The sequence below is a fragment of the Anomaloglossus baeobatrachus genome, unplaced genomic scaffold (genome assembly GCF_048569485.1).
Source record: "Anomaloglossus baeobatrachus isolate aAnoBae1 unplaced genomic scaffold, aAnoBae1.hap1 Scaffold_109, whole genome shotgun sequence".
In the NCBI taxonomy this organism is placed as follows: Eukaryota; Metazoa; Chordata; class Amphibia; order Anura; family Aromobatidae; genus Anomaloglossus; species Anomaloglossus baeobatrachus.
Genome location: NW_027441879.1, coordinates 555,085 through 577,620, shown reverse-complemented (window position 1 = coordinate 577,620; position 22,536 = coordinate 555,085). Strand labels below are relative to the sequence as shown.

Here is a 22,536-nt window from a genome sequence, read left to right as displayed (position 1 = left end):
GTTCCCGCACACTATACGCTGAAATTTCATAATAGTGTGAGTCACAGAGTGATTTACACTATTACAGCGGAAAGCCAGCTAGTAATTAGCTTGGCTTTTTGCTGCTAGAACTGTTCTCGAACATAACTAGAACTATCGAGCTTTAGCAAAAAGCTCGAGTTCTAGTTCGATCTAGAACAGCCCCCAAAATCACTCGAACCGCGAACTGGAGAACCACGAACCATGCTCAACTCTACTTCTGAGATATTTCTTCTGCCTCCTTTTCCTTTGGAGACTTGAATCTGCAATGGTCGTTACAAAAGTAAAGCAAAAATCATTGTGTGGTAGAAATTGTGTGTAATTGTGATGTAAAATAAAACCCTTAGAAGATAAAGGCCGCACTTTTTATACATCTGCGGGGAACAATCAGACCCTTCCTGAATCCCTACATCTAGATGGGTGTGAGAAATGGATTTCATCAGGTGTTACGAGACTCAGCCGCCTATTGTCCAATAATGATTTCTGCTCGTTTCAGCAATTAGAAGAATTTAACCTCCTCATAGATGTTGTTATCGATATATTCGCATCTGATTCAGTAAAACCTTTTATTACACAAAGTAGAATTAAAGAACTTGAACTGCGGTCAGACATGATGCTGAGCACAATATCTAATTCACAGAGAACGTCTGGTGAGATTTCTGGACTTTATCAAGTGCCGCCATCCAAATATGTGGGAAATTATCCTCTTGTTATTATGTGTAAATGGGAAAGGGACATTGGGCCATTACTGGCGATCAATGGACAAGGATCCTTGAAGGGATCAGATCTATATCCCTAGTGGACATTGTAGACTGTCAGAACTATAAATCATCCATAGGGGATATATGACACTCTGTTCCTCCACAAGGTCAGCATACGTACAGAGGCCAAAGGTGGGAAGTGCTGAGCGGAAGCTGCGGATCTTATACACAGGCTGCGGATTATAAATACTTGGAGTAAAGTTATTACGATAGTAAAATCCTAATCAGCAGGTTTGGTCGGAAACACCAAGGTTTTATATAAGGGAATATAGAAGAACTGACACTGGACACATGGTGGAAAACTGCGGTAGGACGATTATTGTTTCTTACACATAAATTGATAACATTTAGATGGATTCAGACGACTCCGACAAAACGTGATTAACAAAGTCATTACTACAGGACGGTATGAGAAGGGGATTTATTCTAAAGAAACGCTGGAGCCAAAAATGATAGAATCTGGGCCCCGGGGCTGGAGACTTCGGGCTTCCAGCGTGTCAGTACAAGGTGGGGTCTTTGTCCCTGGAGCTTCTCTACTCGGTATAATGAGACTCACTGATCTTATTCATATAAAAAGCGTCTGAGTAAAATAGAAACTGCCTAAATATGAGGAGCTTGTCTGATCTATAAGTCATTGTATAAAGAGCTATAGAGACAGCGCTATTCTTCTGTATAACATATGTGATGTCGCTGTAGCCCTAATATTTCTGTACACAACGACACTGTATAGATAATCAGTGATGATTTTAGACACTCGATCACAGCAGATGTTCCCACAAAGAAGGAATGGATCGTAAATGGAAAGGAGTAATTTGTAATATGAGTGTGACGCCCTGGACTAGCCAGGGGGTCACAGATAGGCCCTTGCACTACACCTGTCCCCCAAAAAGGTACAATCAGTCACCCAAAAACCCTGAGTCACCCCATCTGTACCAGATGTCCAAACCCAGGGGCGGAGTCAGGTGGTTGGCCACGCCCACCGAGGAGGATTGATGGTCAGGGGCGGGGAAACCCAGACAGTTGGAGTTGGAGTTAGAGTTACAGTAGTGAGTGGAGAGGAGTAAGTGTCAGCAAGGAGCAGAAGTCTGTCAGGGCCTAGGTTGGAGCCTAGGGAACCTGTGGCCAAGAGACAGGCGGTGGTGGCCATCTGCAGGAGGCCGGGAGTAGAACCGAATCGGGGAGTCAAACCGAAACCGGAGCACCAGGAAAGGGTACTCAGACCCCGTACAAGGCCCAGAAACAACTGGACCAAGTCAAATTAACTGATTGCGGTCTGGACTATAGGTTCATTCCCACCCCAAGTCCCGAGAGAAGGCAACAGCCCACCGAGGGGGATAGGGAGCCACCGCCCAGGCACCAAGATCCCACGGGCCAGCGCCTGTGGGCAAAAGGGCTCCTCCGGCATTTACAGGTCGGGGAGTGGACTACCGTTGCTCAGGCATAGTAGTCACATAGCTTACAGAGGTGCAGGAGAAAGACGGACACCATCAATCCGAGTAGGGGGAACAACGCAGCCGGCTGCGGGCACCGGCCACCATCCCGTTTTTGGTTTACCAGTGACTCTAGTGTGTTTCCTCAGAGTGAGTACACCAGTGCCCTCCGGCACCGCACCGCGCTGCGCCGCCCTGCCCTGCACCCCACGGGCATCACCTTCGCCCCAGCGGGCCCCGAGACCCACACGCCCCTACCCACGGAGGGAGCCAACACCTAGCTACACCACGACAGCGCAGCCGGGAGCCCCCACCATCACCAGCAGCGGTGGTGCCAATAATCACCACGACAGGTGGGTGGCGTCACGAACAATCTCCATCGCGGCCCCGGCCGCGCACCCACCCGATCACCAAAACAACCACCCCTTTGCAGAGCGACGTGACCCCTGGTCCAGAGGCGCTCGAGCCACCGACACACACCCGAGCCCGGATGCGGGGCGGTACATGAGCATGTTTATTATTGTAGTATAGAGAAGTTACAGACATTGTTCAGACATGGAGATTGTGCACTGAAAGTAACTGTAATGAATGGCAGATCGCTGAGATTGGGAGTTAGGAAGAAGAGGGAGGAGGAATGTTGGGTATTTTTGGGGGGGAGGTTGTAATACTCTTATCCATATAGTGAATATATAAATATATTACAATGAGAACTGTTCAATGCACATGGAATATTGCTTTTTTATTTGACTTTTAGAAAACAGACGTCTATTTGCAACTGCATATATTGTAATGCTAATGTAACTTTCAAACATGTTTTCCATTGGTTTTTGTTTTTTTTTACAATATATATTTTATTTTTTTTACATAACAATCAATACATATCACAATCGGTGTAACATTAAGATAGAATATTAGCAACTACAAGGAATAAAAAAAAAAAAAATTAAATAAAAAATAGGAGAGGAGGGGAGGGGAAGGACACCAATCCAGTCAATTCTATACATAGGAATCAATAATACAAATTCATAAAGAATATAACGTCATAGGACAAATAGCACATGAAGAAAATGCCCCAATTTTTCAGAATTTGTTTTCTCCTCTCTATATTATGGACAAGTGCAAATTCATAATGAAAATGAGTATTAACTTTCCTGACAAGCTCCTCAACCGAGGGAACTGAAGGGAGTTTCCACTTTATAGCCTGACATCATCTGGCCGAGGTAAGTACCGTATTTTTCGCTTTATAAGACGCACCTAATTATAAGACGCACCCCCAAATTTGGTAAAGGAAAAGAGAATTTATTTTTTAATGTTAAATGGGGTCCATCTTATAATGCCAGTGTCCGTCTAACAAATCATATAGGGTATATGTCCCTCATAGCCCCCCCATCCTAAAATTAGCCCCCCTTAATCTGGATATGGCCCCCTTATATTGAATATAGCCCCCTTGTGCTGGGACACGTCCCCCAGTGATGCCTCATGTCCCCCATTGATGACACACATCCCCTATTGCTGGCACATGTCCCCTATTTATGGCACAGGTTCCCCTGTGCTGCCTATGGCCCCCTATGGATTGCACACGTCCCAGTCTACCCATGGCCCCTATAGATGGCACACCTCCCCTGTGTTTGACATGGCCCCCATGTGTGCTGCCCATGGCCACTATAGATGGCACACCTCCCCTGTTAGATATGGCCCCCATGTGTGCTGCCCATGGCCACTATAGATGGCACACCTGCCCTGTGTTAGATATGGCCCCCATGCTGCTGCCCATAGTAAAATAAAACACTCTTTCCTTACCTTCTCAGCGCTGTAATCTCTCGTGTCTCCCTCCATGTGGTTGAGCTCCTCCACTTCCTGGTTCTTGGTGCCGGTCATGTGATCGGCACAGAAGAGTGATATCATCTCTGCGTGCCTGATCACAGACAGCAGCAGCAGAGACACCGCTGGAGATCAGCGCTGGAGGTAAGTAAGGCTTTTTTTTATTTTACTATGGGCAGCAGTATGGGGGCCATATCTAACACAGGGGGGATCATGTGCGATCAAAGGAGGGCGCAGGCAGATATAATATGCGCCGCTGCCCCAGCCCATCACTGCGATGCAGTTTCAGCACCAGTGATGGACAGCGGCAGTGAATATTATATGAGCGGGAGCAGGAGAACAAAGGCTCCCTCCTGCAGCTTTCACAAGCGCCCAGCACAACTCCAGAGCTGCCCCCACCTCCCCTGGACCCTGCAGTGTATATAATATATATATATATATATACACACACATATACATATACATACACACATACACACCTTCCCCCGCATATTCGTATTATAAGATGCACCCCCTACTTTCCCCCAAAATTTGGGGGAACAAAAGTTTATCTTATAAAGCGAAAAATATGGTATATCAGCAATAACAGTTTTCCCATTTTCAGGGAAGTTATCAAGTCCTATATTCAGGATTCCCAGCTTCCATTTTTAAATGAAGACCAGTTACAGATGAAATTAGATCAAACACCTGCTCCCAAAATACCATAGCTTTAGGACTGGACCCCCATACATGCCACAGCGTGCGTTTCTGAAGACAGCCTTTCCAATAGGAAGGGGAATAATCTGGGATCATGTGAGCCAATTTGCCTGGAAACAGATACCATCTTGTATGATTTTTTTTTTAATTTGTCCTAGGTGATTTATACAAGCTGAGGTCCTATAAGTCCATTCCGAGGCGGCCCACCATTGTTGAGGGAAGAATGTAAAAGATACACATTGCTCCCATTTTACCATGTATGACAACTTCAGATTTTCCAAACAGGAGTTTAAAAACTATATAAAACTAAGACCCCTTTAATATTATATTCCCCTTTTGAAATAGTCTATGTAGAGAGAGGAGGTGAATTGTACCCAATGTCAGATCCTGTACTAAGGAGAGGTCTCACTTGGAAAGTTTTGATGTAATCAAAATTTCTCAACCATCTCCAAAAAAAGACATTAACTGAGACTCTCTATAAATAGTCCCCAATTTAGTACTGCCACTCTCTTCCCAATTAGCAAGACTTAAATAAGGGATATGGGTTTCTAAGGATCTAATAGAAATATCTAATAAAAGTAAAGAGAGAATCACTTCACCCCACCTCCTTCACCTACACAAAAGAGAAAAGATAGTAGCGAGGTAAACAATTGCAATGTTTTAATTAACACTAGTTCCAAAAGGCTTCGAGTAGCCCATGTGAATTTTTCTTAGTGGGCAACAAATTATAATTTTCAAGTAAAACATTTCTCTCTTTCTAGGTATGATAATGGTATATACACTTGTGAGTTTTGTGATGTTCAAAAATAACCCATTTGTATGTAAAATATTTCCCTCATTCTAAACATGTCAAGGGTTTCTCCCCTGTGTGAATTCTTAGGTGTTTTCCAAGACTTGATTTCTGTGCAAAACATTTTCCACACACTAAACATGAAAAAGGCTTCTCCCCTGTGTGAGTTCTCCGATGTGTAACAACACTTGAATTTTGGGTAAAACATTTCCCACATTCTGGACATGAATATGGCTTCTCACCCGTGTGAGTTCTCTGATGTGAAACAAAATGCAATTTATGTGCAAAACATTTCCCACATTCTGAACATGAAAAAGGCTTCTCTCCTGTGTGAGTTCTCTGATGTGAAACAAGATGTAATTTTCGGTTAAAAAATCTCCCACATTCTGAACATAAAAAAGGTTTCTCACCTGTATCAATTCTGTGATGTGTAACAAGACTTGATTTTCGGCTAAAACATTTCCCACATTCTGAACATGAATACGGCTTTTCACCTGTGTGAGTTCTCCGATGCTTAACAAGATTTGCTTTACAGTTAAAACATTTCCCACATTCTGAACATGAATAAAGTTTCCCACCTGTGTGAGTTCTCTGATGTGTAACAAGATTTGATTTTCGGTTAAAACATTTACTACATTCTGAACATGAAAGCGGCTTTTCCCCTGTGTGAATTCCCTGGTAACTAATAGATTCTGAAGAAAATCTTTTGTCCCCTATGTGAATTTTTTTATTATTTTTTTTATATTCTGAAGTTGAAATTGGATTTTTTGCTGTAAGAGCACTTTGATTTTTAATGCTGCTTTTATGACATTTATTTTTCTTAATAGTCTGTGATGAATCAGAAGAGGGGACTTGATTAAAAGAATCAGATGATAGATCTTTGCTGTAAAGAGATGATGGTATATCTGGAATAGCAGCATTCACGTCAGTTATATCTTGTGTGATATCAAGGTCATCCGATTTTAAAATTGAAGATGTCAGTGGTGCCTCTGTTCTCCTGGTACAGGCATCTACCAAGAATGAAAATTATTTACAATAATATATACAAATTTAAGGATATAATTTATATAATAGCTTGTAATGCCGTTACTGATGTCCCCGCAGTGCCTTGCAGCCTTTCCCCGGTTCAGGTCTCCTGGAAGTGCGCTTACGGCACGCTTATATATTCTTAAAGGGCCAAAGTACCCTTATCCGGAAGTGCCTCACAACCTACAGCTGAGAGGCACTAGGTATTTAAGGCATCCTCAAGTTTTGAATTTCCTGCTGTACCCCCGTGACATCCCCTAGTGTTTGAGGGCACCAGAACAGGAGAAGCGAGTCTCCAGCAGGGACCCCCCATCTATTTCCACTCGGCGTCTCAACACGCTGCACTCCCAGGCAGCATCTCTAAGGCACTCTTCACCCGTATTCACGGATGGACCCTAGGACAGACCAACCTTCTCCACGACCGCCTGCTGTTCAGGTAAGACCCCTGGAGTAGCACCTTCCCAGACCGCTCTGCAGACACCAAACGGCAAGCCTATCACTACCACTCAGCACCTGCTGTGACTGCTCTGTATTTATCCCTACAGTTACCCTCTCTACAGCGATTACAGGCTGACTGGTAAAGGCTGATGGGAGCCCAGCATCTTCCTGGATCACCCTGCATTTATCCCCTTATTCTTTGCTAAACCCCACCAAGCTGCCGCTGACTCCCAGATCAGTGCTCGTCCAGCCACATCTGACTATCTTCCCTCTAGCCAGCACGTACTCCTGCTTAAACGATTGAATATTACTGGGGCTGAAACCACCTCAGCAGGTTCGCTCCAGCCCTAATCCAAGCCAATGTCACCATCATATGTTGATACTATTCAACATATGACATCAATTCATCATCCCTTCAGGTAAATATCCCTAATTCACTACCGCACATCATTTATTAAACAGCACCCTAATCTAATTACCTATTCAACAGCTGCAGCAAACCCATCAACTCACAAATCCAATTTATCCTCTACCTGGAAACCCTTCCATAACAGACAAGAATCCAGGAGCTCCCCATTTCCAGCAGCAAGAATCAGCCACTGGTATTTTCAACCTAAAGGTTGACCTCAACATAGATTGGCCACCACTAATAATTGGTATTTGCCGATCATCCATCCAGGTAACTATCCCTAACCTAGTATTCCTATAGGGAAATAATTATTTAGCCTCCCATTTTGACCACTTATGTTTCAGGTGCGGTGTCACCAGCATTAACCCATTGGATTCTTCCACTACCAGGTCACATTTTGCACAGTAACATAAGTCCAGGTAATGCTGTTGACTCCCCTTTTTTTTTCCCTTTTTTCTTTGTTGTTTTGTGCAAATACCTTTCTAGCATTTTCAGTAGTTAATAGGAACTTTTCCTTTCTCTTAGCCGAATATTAGTTGCTGGCACTTTTAGGCACTCATAGCCAGCACCCTAAATAAAGAGGTGACCTCCACGTATGTCTGTCAGCCATCGGTAGTTTTTTTACGAACACAGCTCAGTTTACGTTTAATCATACCCCTGGCTTTCATCTGCTGACCAGCCTACACTTCATTTTTCAGGCTTCCTCAGTGGTGAATTTACCTTGTGCTCCACTTGTTTTTGTCTACTCCCATACTCTCCCTCATCTGCAGGACTCCGGTAATTTTACATTTACTGAGTCCGGTACTACTACATCTACCACATTAGGCCTACATACCATCTAACATATATACTCTCTTTTCTCTTTCACTCTTCAGGTCCTACACAGATCCAGCCACCTTTATCCCCGTTCCGATACCTGGATCCTGTCAGCGTCGTTTGACTTTCTTTTAAACCCTTTTAACTTATTATTTTGTATGAAATAAACACTTATGTTAATTTCACGTAATTTTGTCTCTGCCTTCCTTTATTTATCTTTGACACTTGCCTATTTCATCAACATTCACCCACTAACTTTATTTCACTGACCCCTGCCAGGTAGCGCAGCAGCTGCACTTATAATTTTGCCAGCGTCTACCACTCTCAGACAGGTTATTCGCAGACCCTGCCCACTACCTGAAGCTTTCTGGCAGCTCCCCACGTTTTTCTTGTTGAGCTGGATAAGTAATAAGCTAACAGGTATTGCCGCTTATTAACCCCTTGCAACAAACCTGTCTTTTATCCATTATTATCCAACTTATCCCCTTGACTGTGAGCGCTAGTGTTCTTATAGTTGTATTTAAGGCATCCTCCCCCTATGGGAGGTCCTGGGCAATGTGGTCTATCCTTGGAGACGTGTTGCTAGTTGTCAGTGTCATAGTTTCATAGTTTTTAAGGTTGAAGGGAGACTCTAAGTCCATCTAGTTCAACCCGTTCCCATTCTGTTTTCTGAGTCTCATGCTGTGTGTGATAATGCATGTCTGTTTCCTAGTATACGCTGTGCCCACTGTAGTTGCTACATCTATCTATACCAGCCGTATCTACTGCACCTGTTTTATCAGCCATATCCACTGCACCTGCCTACACCAGCCATCTGGTCTGCACACGACCACATCAGTGACTCAGTATCCAATCGCCAACCACTGGGGTCAACCATCAGAGTACCAAGTCTCCCTGGCGTAACATTTGGCAGCTTCCTCCCAGCACAAGCCTTTCCTCACCAGCAGAGGATGAACATATAGTGAACATGCTAAATAAAAGACATTGTGTAATTCCCTTTACTTTTTGCAATTTTACTGCACTTGCAATTTTTCCACCATTTTACAGTACACTATATGATAAAATGAATAGTGTAATTCAAAAGTACAACTCATCCTGCAAAAAATAATCCCTTATATGTCTATGTTGACTGAAATAAAAAAGTTGTGCTTCTTGGAAAAAAAAGAAAAATAGCCCGGGGGTGAAGAGGTTAAATTTTGGAAATGATGTGGGTGGGCTGCCCGGCCTCCATGTACCCACTGTGGGATAATTCTAACCCCCTTCATATGTTACAGTTACCCTGTGCTGAACATTGCATATAAACGCCCCTATCAGCAGATTCATCAGAAGGGAGAGAAGGAAGATCCATCAATAAGAGGCCGAGATTCTAGGAAGGTGGATTCATTGCTCTCAGTGGGAGAAACAATACGACTCTTGTCAGGGGCGGACACAGACTGCAGGGGGCCCCTGTGCAAGAAATCTTTCTGGGCCCCCCCCCCTTCATACTGTAACAAAATGATGTAAACATATAGACTGTACTGTTTATTACTAGTTTAGGACACAACTACTAAATCTAAACAATAAATAAGTTACATATTTACCATCTGAATATAACACAGACCAGTCCTGCCGTCCTTCTATCTGCTGCAGCTTCAGCGCTGTCTCCATTGCTTCTAGTTACATTGGCTGGAGATGGCACAGCCTGTATACTCTGTGTGGTTTTCAGCTTGTCAGTGGTATATGGCTCAAGAGTCTGAAGCCAGTGATTGTCTGCAGCGGTCACATGAGGCACCTGGGCTGTGATGTCTGCAGCCATTTTAAACAGAAGCATCAGGGAATGCAACACTAGAGCTGTCAGGTGCAACAAAGATGAGGATTTATAGTTTATTAAAGGGATTGTCCAGACAAAGGTCATTACCTGGAGGCCAGATTCTGTAAAAATAACAAAACAAATTGTGTTCCCCTGCTGTCACCCTCCTGGATCCAGCGCCGGCCGTCCTGTGGTCTGTGCCAGCATTATCTCACCATTCTACGGGACGCGGGACTGCTGCAGCTTGTGATACCTGCAGTTCACGTTACCTGACCGCTGCAGCAGATCACAAGATGCAGCGCTCCTGTGTCTTCTAGAACGGTGACATAATTATGTCACAGACCACAGGACGGCCTGCGCTGGATCCAGGAGGGTGACTGCAGGTGTGAATAATTTATTTTATTAGTTTTACAAAATTGAACCCCTATTAGTTCCTTTTGCCAGACAAAGTCTTTACAGTACATGTATTATTTCAGACAACTCCTTTATACGGAACCCGAAAACTGAGACCCATGAGCCGTGACAGCCTGTACTAGGCAGTGGCTGTACGATCACAGCCAGGGGTGTGTGACCCTGACAGCTGAGACCCATGAGCCATGGGCAGCCTGCACCAGGCAGTGGCTGTATGATCACAGCCAGGTATATGTGACCCTGATAGCTGAGACCCATGAGCCATGGGCAGCCTGTACCAGGCAGTGGCTGTATGATCTCAGTCAGGGGTGTGTGACCCTGATAGTTGAGACCCATGAGCCGTGACAGCCTGTACTAGGCAGTGGCTGTACGATCACAGCCAGGGGTGTGTGACCCTGACAGCTGAGACCCATGAGCCGTGACAGCCTGTACTAGGCAGTGGCTGTACGATCACAGCCAGGGGTGTGTGACCCTGACAGCTGAGACCCATGAGCCATGGGCAGCCTGCACCAGGCAGTGGCTGTATGATCTCAGTCAGGGGTGTGTGACCCTGATAGCTGAGACCCATGAGCCGTGACAGCCTGTACTAGGCAGTGGCTGTATGATCACAGCCAGGTATGTGTGACCCTGACAGCCGAGACCCATGAGCCGTGACAGCCTGCACCAGGCAGTGGCTGTATGATCACAGCCAGGTATATGTGACCCTGACAGCTGAGACCCATGAGCCATGGGCAGCCTGCACCAGGCAGTGGCTGTATGATCACAGCCAGGTATGTGTGACCCTGATAGCTGAGACCCATGAGCCATGGGCAGCCTGCACCAGGCAGTGGCTGTACGATCACAGCCAGGTATATGTGACCCTGATAGCTGAGACCCATGAGCCGTGACAGCCTGTACCAGGCAGTGGCTGTATGATCACAGCCAGGTATGTGTGACCCTGATAGCTGAGACCCATGAGCCGTGGCAGGCTGTACCAGGCAGTGGCTGTACGATCACAGCCAGGGGTGTGTGACCCTGACAGCTGAGACCCATGAGCCGTGACAGCCTGTACCAGGCAGTGGCTGTATGATCACAGCCAGGTATGTGTGACCCTGATAGCTGAGACCCATGAGCCGTGGCAGGCTGTACCAGGCAGTGGCTGTACGATCACAGCCAGGGGTGTGTGACCCTGACAGCTGAGACCCATGAGCCGTGACAGCCTGTACTAGGCAGTGGCTGTACGATCACAGCCAGGGGTGTGTGAACCTGACAGCTGAGACCCATGAGCAGCCTGTACCAGGCAGTGGCTGTATGATCACAGCCAGGCATGTGTGACCCTAAAGTGCTGCGGAGATTCAGAGAAAAAAAAACCAAAAAAAACACTTGAATAGATGTCTGGGACTGAGCCGCATCAAATACTAGTCATATAGATGTTATGTCTGACACAAGCTGCTCGATCCACAAACAACATGTATCCGCTGGCTGGATCCTTTTAAGCGGCGCTCTATATGACAGGTGAGTACAGCAGAGAAGCAGAAAACAACAAAAAACAGCCGCACCATAGACCTCATTATAGAAGCCTCCACTAACTTGTTTACTGATGGAATGTGGGTTTATTAATGTAGTAATAAATAATAAATAATAATAATAATAATAATAATAATAATAATAATAATAATAAAAGGTGCGATGGGAGCGGGTCATAATATACTCACCCACCGCTGCTCTCTCCGGTGTCCAGCGCTGTTCTACTGCTCCTCTCATTGACGTCACTGCCGCTCTCTCTGGTGTGCAGCGCTGTTCTGCTCCTCTTCTCAGTGACGTCACCGCTCTCCCGTATCTCTGGTGTCAAGCACTGTTCTGCTCCTCTTCTCAGTAATGTCACCGCTCTCCCGTATCTTTGGTGTCCAGCGCTGTCCTGCTCCTCTTCTCAGTGACATCACTGCTCTCCCGTATCTCTGGTGTCAAGCACTGTTCTGCTCCTCTTCTCAGTAATGTCACCGCTCTCCCATATCTTTGGTGTCCAGCGCTGTTCTGCTCCTCTTCTCAGTAACATCACTGCTCTCCCTTATCTCTGGTATCCAGTGCTGTTCTGTGCCTCTTCTCAGTGACGTCACCGCACTCTAGTATCTCCAGGTCACACTGTGCTCTGCAGGACCCAGAAGTGACTTACAATGTAAGTCTATGGAGCAACAAAAAGAGGCTCAATAGGCTTTAATTGTAAAAGACTACTGGCTCAGAGTGTAGTGTGACCTGATATATTGGAGAGTGGTGATGTCACTCAGTAGAGTAGAAGAGAGGTGGTAGGGGAGTACATAAATACATTCACAGTACACTCCATCAATAAAAAAAGTGAGTAGAAGGCTTCTTTATATGTATGTATTCACCTATATGCTCACATGTGACTTCACCACATCGGCCTTTCTCACACTTGTAATGGAGCTGAAATAATATTAACATATTGGTGAATACGATGATGATTATACACAGATAAATACATGTGCATCACACACACACATATATGCACAAATACATAGACATGGCACGTATACAAACATATTAGATATATAGTCACACATTGCACATGGACTCACCCTCTCTGCAGATGATTGCACTTGGTGCCCAGCACAGCAGGTTCTTCTCTCTGGAGCCTGCACTTCCATCTTCTCTTGTGGTGCAGCCTCCCCTCCTCCTGGGGCCCGACTGTTGTATTCTCTTGAAATAATTCAGAGGCTCTTTTCTGGCTCTGAGGGTATGATTCCACTTGCGTATGACTCGTGCAGTCTCGCATTGGTATCACCCGGCACAGCCACACACTCTCCGAACTGGGGTGGCTCAGCTGCATGGAAATACATGCAGCTGACCCGCTCCTGTCATGACAGTGTGCGCCATGCCGAGTACTACCAACACGAGACTCGCACGAGTCATACGCAAGTGGAATCATACCCTAAAGGTGGCTTTACACGCTACGATTTCGCTACAGCGATCTCGTTGGGGTCACGGAATTTGTGACGCACATCCGGCGGCTGTAGCGATCTCGTTGTGTGTGACTCCTATGAGCGATTTTGAATCGTCACAAAAACGTTCAAAATCGCTCATCGATGACATGCCCCCCTCTTCCCAATTATCGTTGGTGATATTTGGGCGATGTAGTTCGTCGTTCCTGCGGCAGCACACATCACTACGTGTGACACCGCAGGAACGAGGAGCCTCACCTTACCTGCGTCCCACCAGCAATGAGGAAGGAAGGAGGTGGGTGGGATGTTCGTCCCGCTCATCTTCGCCCATCCGCTTTGATTGGGCGGCCGCTTAGTGACGTCGCTGTGATGCCGAACGGACCGCCACCTTAGAAAGTAGGCGGTACGCCGGTCACAGCGACGTCGCTATGCAGGTAAGTATGTGTGACGAGGGTGCGCGATTTTGTGCGCGACGGGCAGCGATATGCCCGTGTCGCACAAACGATGGGGGCGGATCGCGCGCTAGCGATATCGATACCGATATCGCAGCGTGTAAAGTTCCCTTAAGACTCAGTCCCGGTTTCACCACATTACACACTCAATACACATCAGGTTGCCCTGTTCCCACTGGGGACTGGGCTAGGGTCAGGTAATCAAGGGGTCACCGACAGAGGAAGCATTTACAGGATGCCCTCAACAGGGGCCCCAGTCCCACTAGCTTAGGACCTGGGAGAGGGGAGGTGCAGCCAGCAGGGGGAGTCAGGAGTCAACACAACAGTTAGGGAGTTCTCCAGCAGGAGAGCAGCGGAGCAGTCGCATCTTCAGGTGCTCCGGTGGGAAAGAGGAGAAGTTCACCATGGTTGCCATGGGGAGAGAGATCTCTGCTCCCCACGGAACCGACGCCACACAGGGCGGCAGGGCCCTAGGGAAGATCATACTCCACATTGGTTTTCCAGAATCTGCCTGGGCGGGGACAGTTTAAAGCCTCCCAGACCACACAGCGCCCGACAGTACAGTGCCATATAAGATCCGGGGTCTCGCTTCAAGCCGTACCCCACATCGGAACCGCGGCACCTGCATATAGGGACAAGAGTACATCTCATGAAACCCAGAGTCCCCTTGTAGCTTCAAACCAGGGGATCCACAGACAGGCGTTACAACGAGAAACCCACTGCACACCAAACCGGGCTGACCTCTAAAGGGATTCGGGTTCGACGAAACCCATCATAGCAAGTGACTCGTATTACCTATTAGAATCCTATAGAATGTAAGCCCGCAAGGGCAGGGCCCTCTTCCCTCTATACTAGTCTGTCTACTGTAACTTGTATATTTATTCTGTATGTAACCCCTTGTCATGTACAGCACCATGGAATTAATGGTGCTCTATAAATAAATAATAATAATTACCTGGATGAGCGGCATTGTACAAAAGTGAGTAAACAACCTGGACCAGCAGCCATAGACTGACTCTTTATTACCCGTACGGCCGCTCCCTGCCGCCATTACTACTCCCCTCATCATCCTCCCTGGGGCCCGCTCTACCTGTAGAGAGCGATACCATCTCTGGCTGCTACGATCATCTGCCCCGGAGGACGGCGAAAGCAGCGGCGGCCCATTCCCTGGCCGCATACCACCGGTGGCGTCACGAAAAACACCTCACAACTACCCCCATCATCCTTCCTCAGCCATCTTCTGTATGCCTCGGGGCAACGGAGCCAGGCTAGGCCGCCCGTGACAATGACAGTCGACGGCCCGGCAACGAGTAGGTTGATCCATGTCTATATCTCCTCTATCTTAACTGTATAGCCATCTTGCTGTGAAGTAGTCCAAATGTTTCTTTTAGTTCTTTTCTGCTAATTTACCCCTGGTGTGATTCTGTGCTCTGTCTTAGTACGACCCCTCCCTTCTGCTCACACCTGAGTCATGCTCTAGGCCTTTAGAGATGTATAAATTTGATGGTGCAGGTCTGTTATGACCATGGTCTGGTTTGATTTCATAAGTTGGATTTATTAAGTGGGGCGTCAGAAATATACCAGAAATGTCCCAGAAGTGACCAGAACGTAAATTTAACTCTCTCTGTGTTTTCCACTGTCACAATTTGTTTGTTTGTACCATATTTAACACCTTACTCCAGCCATGTTCACCTATGCCCTCACAGTCCTTTCCCCTCTCCTCCTCACTCTCCTTCGCTATCCCCACACCCCAGCACTCTCCAACAAATATTAATTTCCCATTCCCTTCTGCCTTCTCATCTGTCCTCATCTGCTGACCTGCTCCTAAAACTCAGATCGCTCCTACTATCACGCAGATCAGGCCATGCACTCTTCTTCTCCCACCTGCTCTCCCTTTCTCTACTTCTTCTCACTGCTGGTGACATATCCCCCAATCCTGGCCCTCCACAGATGGTACACCCCTCTTTATTACCGTCTTATCACTCCCCACATACTAGTAACTACCGCAACCTCTCCAATATAAAATCCATTTCCCTCTCACCTACTCCACCGCTCCCTTTCTCTGGAGCACTCTGGAATGCCCGTTCTGTCTGTAACAAACTGCACGTCATTCATGATTTCTTTACTTCTAGCAATCTATCCTTTGTGGGCCTCACTGAAACATGGCTGACACCCTCCAACACTGCCTCCCCTGCTGCACTATGCTACAGTGGCCTTCATTTCAGCTACACTCCTCGCCCTGGCAATAGACAGGGTGGAGGAGTGGGTCTCCTTCTTTCTAACGCAGCTTTAACCCAATCCCACCTCTACCATCCCTGGTCCTGACTTCCTTTGAAGTGCACTCTGTCCGAATCTATTCTCCCTCTAACCTCCAAGTGGCCGTCATATACAGACCCCCGGGCCCTACCACTGCAATTATCAACCAGTTCTCTGCCTGGCTTCTACACTTTCTCTATGCTGACATTCCCACTATCATCATGGGTGACTTCAACATCCCCACTGACACCCGCCAGTCTCCAAACACCTGTCGCTTGCTTCGTCTTTTGGTCTAACTCAGTGGTCCACCTCTGTCACCCATAAAGATGGACACACACTAGACCTTATCTTCACCCGTCTCTGTTCCCTTTCTGACCTCACAACTTCTCCCCTCCCCCTATCTGCCCACCATCTACTGACCTTTTCAGCCCTGTCCTCCTCACCTGCCCCCCCTGTCCAGCACCTAGCACACCCCCGCAGAAACCTTGCACACCTCAACATGCACACCCTCTCTGACTGTATCCTACCGCTGTCCTCCATATCTTCACTCCATGACACAAACAGTGCGACCACTTTCTACAACACCACTCTCACATTAGCTATTGATTCAGTCGCTCCCCTTGTGCATGGCAGAGTGAGACAAATCAGTAGGCAGCCCTGGCACAACAGCCTCACTAAAAAACTTAGGCAAGTGTCTAGGGCTGCAGAGCGGCGGTGGAAGAAAACACACTCCCAGGAAGACTTCACCACATTCAAAAATGCAATTCACACATTTCGTTCAGCCCTCACCTCCGCTAAACAGGAATACTTCAGAAACCTCATATCCTCTTTAACACACAACCCCAAACAGTTATTAAATACTTTCAACTCCCTCCTTCGCCCACCACTGCCCCCTCCATCTTCCCTCATTTCTGCAGAAGACTTTGCCACTTATTTCAAAGAAAAAAAAAAAAAAAAAAAAAAAAAAAAAAATCGACCAAATAAGGCAAGTCTTTTCTGCTCAACCACCACAACCCCTTCATATAACAGACCATAGCCCCTCCCCCATAAACTTCCTCCCCACCATCATCGAAGGAGAGCTTGCACGTCTTCTGTCAAAAGCGCACCTGACTACCTGCGCACTTGACCCCATGCCATCCCACCTCCTCCCTAACCTCACCACTATCCGTTTTCCAGCCTTAACCCATCTTTTCAACCTATCTTTAACGACTGGTATCTTCCCCTCTGCCTTTAAACATGCAACAGTCACACCTACCCTAAAGAAACCTTCTCTCGACCCAACTTCTACCACCATCTACCGCCCCATATCACTACTCCCGTTCACCCTAAAACTCCTGGAACAGCATGCTGAACTTTCCTCCCACCTCTCATCTAACTCTCTCTTTGACAACCTACAGTCCGGCCTCTGTCCACATCATTCTACAGAGACTGCCCTGACTAAAATCACAAATGACTTACTTACTGCCAAAGCTAACAATCACTTCTCCATACTCCTACTTCTAGACTTGTCTTCAGCCTTTGATACTGTCGACCACTCCCTCCTATTGCAGATCCTCTCTTCCCTTGGTGTCAGAGATCTTGCCCTCTCTTGGATCTCTTCATATCTTTCCAACCGGACTTTTAGTGTCTCCCACTCCCACATAACCTCTTCATCCCAGCCTCTCATTGTTGACGTCCCTCAAGGTTCTGTCCTGGGACCCTTACTTTTTTCTATTTATACATTTGGCCTGAGACAACTCATAAAGTCCCATGGCTTCCAGTACCACCTATATGCCGATGACACTCAGATCTACCTCTCTGGCCCAGATGTCACAGCTCTGCTGTCCAGAATCCCGGAGTGGCTATCTGCTATATCCTCCTTTTTCACCTCTCGCTTCCTAAAGCTCAATGTGGCCAAAACTGAACTAATCATCTTTCCTCCATCTCACCAACACTCTCTACCTGATCTATCTATTAAAATAAAGCTGCCGCCTGACCACCGTGTGGAGCTACCGCCTGACCACCGTGCGGAGCTGACGCCTGACCACCGTGCGGAGCTGCCCCCTGACCACCATGTGGAGCTGCCACCTAACCTACACCCCACCTACTGTCTCCTCCCCAAAATTCTATAGAATGTAAGCCCACAAGGGCAGGGCCATCTTTCCTCTGTACTAGTCTGTCTACTGTAACTTGTATATGTATTCTGTATGTAACCCCCTTCTCATGTACAGCACCATGGAATTAATGGTGCTCTATAAATAAATAATAATAATAATCCCACCTGCCCCGTGGGATGCTACACTTAGGTCTTAGCTACATTTGCCGCTGTGAACAGTAAACGTGCCCAGCCTAAAAACCTGGGTACTGTGCGCCTTATGGACTGAGTGCTTGAAAGACTGTTTAATTGTGACCATTAGTTATTATTGAACAAGAAGGGGTTAAAGAATTTCCACCCTTCATGGGCTGGCGAGGACAGTGGTGCGAAAATCAAGGCCCATCCCTTCACAGGCCGGAAAAGAGGAAAACGAAACTAATATGAAGAAAGGGGCAGAAAAGCTAAGCCCCGCCTCCTGGTGTGCAAGTGGACTAAAAAAACGAAACTTATGGAGTGAGAGAGTCTGGAGCACAAAGGGATCGGATGTGTCGGGATCACCTGGGGTGCAGGGTGTCAGCAATCCCTGGCCGTCATGGGGCAACACCGGTACGGCCCCTGTTCTGGAGTGATCAAGACATGGAGGCGGAGGTGGTTCGGGTGAGCCAGATGCTGAGGAGGATGCAGCTGAACGCCATCTATGAATGGGAGGAGTCCATGATGGGAGCAGTGGGAGCGATGCGGGCCCATGAAGAACTGGAATCGCAGTACCGAGATGGAGAGGAATCTGTAATGGAAGTTGCAGAGAGCTTGGTCACCATTGCCACTGGTGACGCCTCTCAAGCCCCACCGAGCAGCCCAGTATCCCCAGGAGCAAGGGCACTTGTTGAAACCTTTGACCCCCTGGTAGCGGATGACCGAGCTACTGACCCGGCTACTGGATACATGGCAGAGGAGGAACCGGTTACTGTACAACCTCCGGCTGCCGACCTGTTGATACCCTTCCCGGCATCTGAGGACCCGGCTGCTGCTATCTGCACTGAGGGGGATTTAATCACCTTCAACCTGGAGGCCTACCTGGAGGCTTGGTGTGGCGATTCCCTGGGAATGTCCTGGGGAGATTGCTGCGCTGAGCTGGAGCCTCTGTCCCTGGAGTCCATCAGCAAGGACAGAGAATGGGCCATCTGCTGGGCCACCCTCTCTAAACTTGCAGAAGAGGAGAGGGTACACCAGGAGCGGTTAGCAGCAACAGAAACCCGGAACCTAGCTGCAAAGCAATGGCTCCGGAAAACTCACCCGCTAGACCGAGGCCCGATACAGACCGGAGTGGTCTCCCGGTTTGATCTACAGCGGGGATTTCATCGCGGAGAAAGGACTCTTCAAGGAGGTGGTTGTTTTGCGCTGTGATGTTGCCTCCAGCCTCCGTACAGGCCAGCCTTGTCAAGACCTGTTCACTGGGGACCTGGTGACGTACACACGGCATAAGGGAGAGCGGGGCTGGTACACCCTGGACGTGGAACTGAGTTTACAGTTTACTGTTCTTGATACTGCTTTTACTTGAAATGTTTTGATAATGCTTTTTATCCTGCAAATGTTTGATACTACTTCTGATAATGCTACCGGTGTAGAGTTGATATGTTTGTAATGTATAATGATGGTGCTCCCATAAAGGGAAGAATGTTGTTTGTTTAATGCACATACAAAATGCAGTGTACCAAACTTTGAACTGCTGTGGCCCGTGAGTGCCTTAATTTGCTGTGGGGGAGTGTGGCACACCTGAGGATTCAGTCGCCACAGAGTATTGCACCCAACATCAGGTGGTCCAGTGGGAAAGAGGAGAAGTTCACTACGCTTGCCACGGGGAGACGGATCTCTGCTCCCCACAAAACCAATGCCACACAAGGCGGCAGGACCCTAGGGAAGATCATACTCCACATTGGGTTTCCAGAATCTGCCTGGATGGGGATAGTTTCAAGCCTAACTGACCACACAGTGCCCGACAGCACAGTGCAATATAGGATCCGGGGCATCGCTTCAAGCCGGACCCCACATCGGAACCGCGGCACCTGCATATAGGACAAGAGTATATCTCGTGAAACCCAGGGTCCCCTTGTAGCTTTAAGCCAGGGGATCCACAGACAGGCGTTACAAAGAGAAACCCACTGAACACCAACCGAGCTGACCTCTAAAGGGATTCGTGTTCGACGAAGCCCATCATAGCAAGTGACCGGTATTACCTGAGTGAACGGCATTGTACAAAAGTGAGTAAACAACCTAGACCCGCAGCCATAGACTGACTCTTTATTACCCATACGGTTGCTCCTTGCTACCATTACTACTTCCCTCATCATCCTCCCTGGGGCCCGCTCTACCTGTCTAGAGCGATACCATCCCTGGCTGCTACAACCATCTGCCCCGGAAGACAGCAACAGCAACGGCGGCCCATTCCCTGGCCGCATACCACAGGCGGAGTAACGACAAACACCTCACAACTACCCCCATCATCCTATCCCCAGCCATCTTCTGTACGCCTAGGGGCAATAGAGCCGGGCTAGACAACGACAGTCGACGGCCCGGCGACAAGTAGGTTGATCCCACCTGCCCCGTGGGACACTTAGGTCTCTTCATCAACTAAAAGATTATTATTTTGTTTCTCCCACTGAGAGCAATCAATCTTTATTCACCTGGAGAACGCGGCACCAAACTAAGAATCTAGGAGGTCACCAGCATCATTACCCTCCGCTTTCTCTAAGGGGTCCACCATACTGATTGGATTCTTCTTCCTATGATTTTCTAAGTTGTCTGCACATTCTACGTACGCTGTCATTTGGCTTTGCAGATTAGAGATCTGGGCAGCTAAGGGTCAACGTCTTCTAATTTCAGGGGATAGGGTGGATCCTACCTGTAAGATCTGGCTGATACAGATCTCACTCCAACAGAAGGGTGTCCAATGCCCAAAATAATGGGGATAGTTTTGGGTGGGGGAGCATGTGGTGGTCTAGCAGCAGAATGGTGACCATGTGATAAGGCCGGACTACAACCCTGATAAATCAGCCCCAGCCGGTGACTGAGAAGAATCTGTGACTACTCTGCATTTAGTGGTCACTACTCACCTGGGCGGTTATCTGTGGGAATCTCCTCTTTACTCCGCTCATCACCCCTCACATATGTCTCTGTAGTATTAATATGGGGCAGATCTTCACCCTGAAACAAATATTGTAAAAGTCACAAACAGATGGAGAAGTCACACCTATGATCAGCTCTAATCCTGCCATCTCCACCGCTCTCATTACACAAGTATAACACATATAATACTGGAGGATAAAACAAGACTGAGCACAAGACCTTCACAGCCGTCTACACATCATAGGGGGATTTCATGGCACCTTCTCTCCATCTACCTGATGATCCTGAGGAACATCGGGATCTTCTAGTTTACAGTCATGTGGGAGAAGAGGACGGGGACATCTCTCTGGTGTTGTCCTCTTACTGGATAGAACTGGAGGAGACACATACAGGGACTGAATTCATTCCTTACATACAGATAATTATAGGCCGTGTGTATTTAGTCCTGTCTATTACCTGGTGATGTGAGGGGCTGGGGAACCTCCATCATGACGTCCTTGTACAGATCTTTGTGTCCTTCTAAATACTCCCACTCCTCCATGGAGAAATAGACGGTGACGTCCTGACACCTTATAGGAACCTGACACATACAATGATACCGTCACCCCCGATCCCTTCATAGCGTTACTGTATAATGTCCCAGCATTCCCAGCAGTGTCACCTCTCCAGTCAGCAGCTCAATCATCTTGTAGGTGAGTTCTAGGATCTTCTGGTCATTGATGTCCTCATGTATCGGGGGGTGAGGTGGAGGCCCCGTGATTGGGCTCAGGGGTCTTCCCCATCCCTCAGACACAGGGGCCTGACAGCGCTCACTAGAGGTCTTCTTCACTACTGTGTAATCCTGGTTATGGAGAGACACAGTAATAAATCTCACTCCAGACATTTCCAGAGTCCTCACCTCTCCAGGTCTGTCCATCTGTTATTCCCATAGATAAGAATGATGTAATGTGACGTCATCAGAATCTCTCACCTCTCCAGTAAGCCGGAAGAGGATCTCTAGGGTGAGGTGTAATATCCTCTCCGCCATCTTGTCCCTGTCCATATCCATCCTTCACGGGGCAATCGGGAGAATTCTCTTATATAGAAGATCTCTACTGAGAGGATCCGATATTGTAGGGACCTGAATGGGGAGAAGATGACGATGTAACATCATAGAGAATCCGCTGTAATAATACAATTACTGGAGATACAAGAAATCTCTTTCTCTATAGGGAAAATACTGAGAATGTAACAAGCTGGAGATGACATTTCCCAGTACAGAGGCCGGAATATCAGCAGAACGTATGGGAC

General features: G+C 47.4%; 1 protein-coding gene across 1 annotated transcript; it reads right to left on the bottom strand.

The window, feature by feature from the left end:
- Positions 1-3,636: 3,636 nt before the first annotated feature.
- Positions 3,637-22,191, bottom strand: LOC142260458 (uncharacterized). Its single transcript, XM_075331930.1, has 5 exons — positions 21,908-22,191; positions 21,703-21,826; positions 21,522-21,619; positions 21,234-21,324; positions 3,637-6,526 (listed from the first exon to the last, which is right to left on the bottom strand). The coding sequence occupies exons 1-5, from the start codon at positions 22,160-22,162 to the stop codon at positions 5,562-5,564; spliced, it is 1,533 nt and encodes a 510-aa protein (XP_075188045.1). The 5' UTR covers positions 22,163-22,191; the 3' UTR covers positions 3,637-5,561.
- Positions 22,192-22,536: the final 345 nt, after the last annotated feature.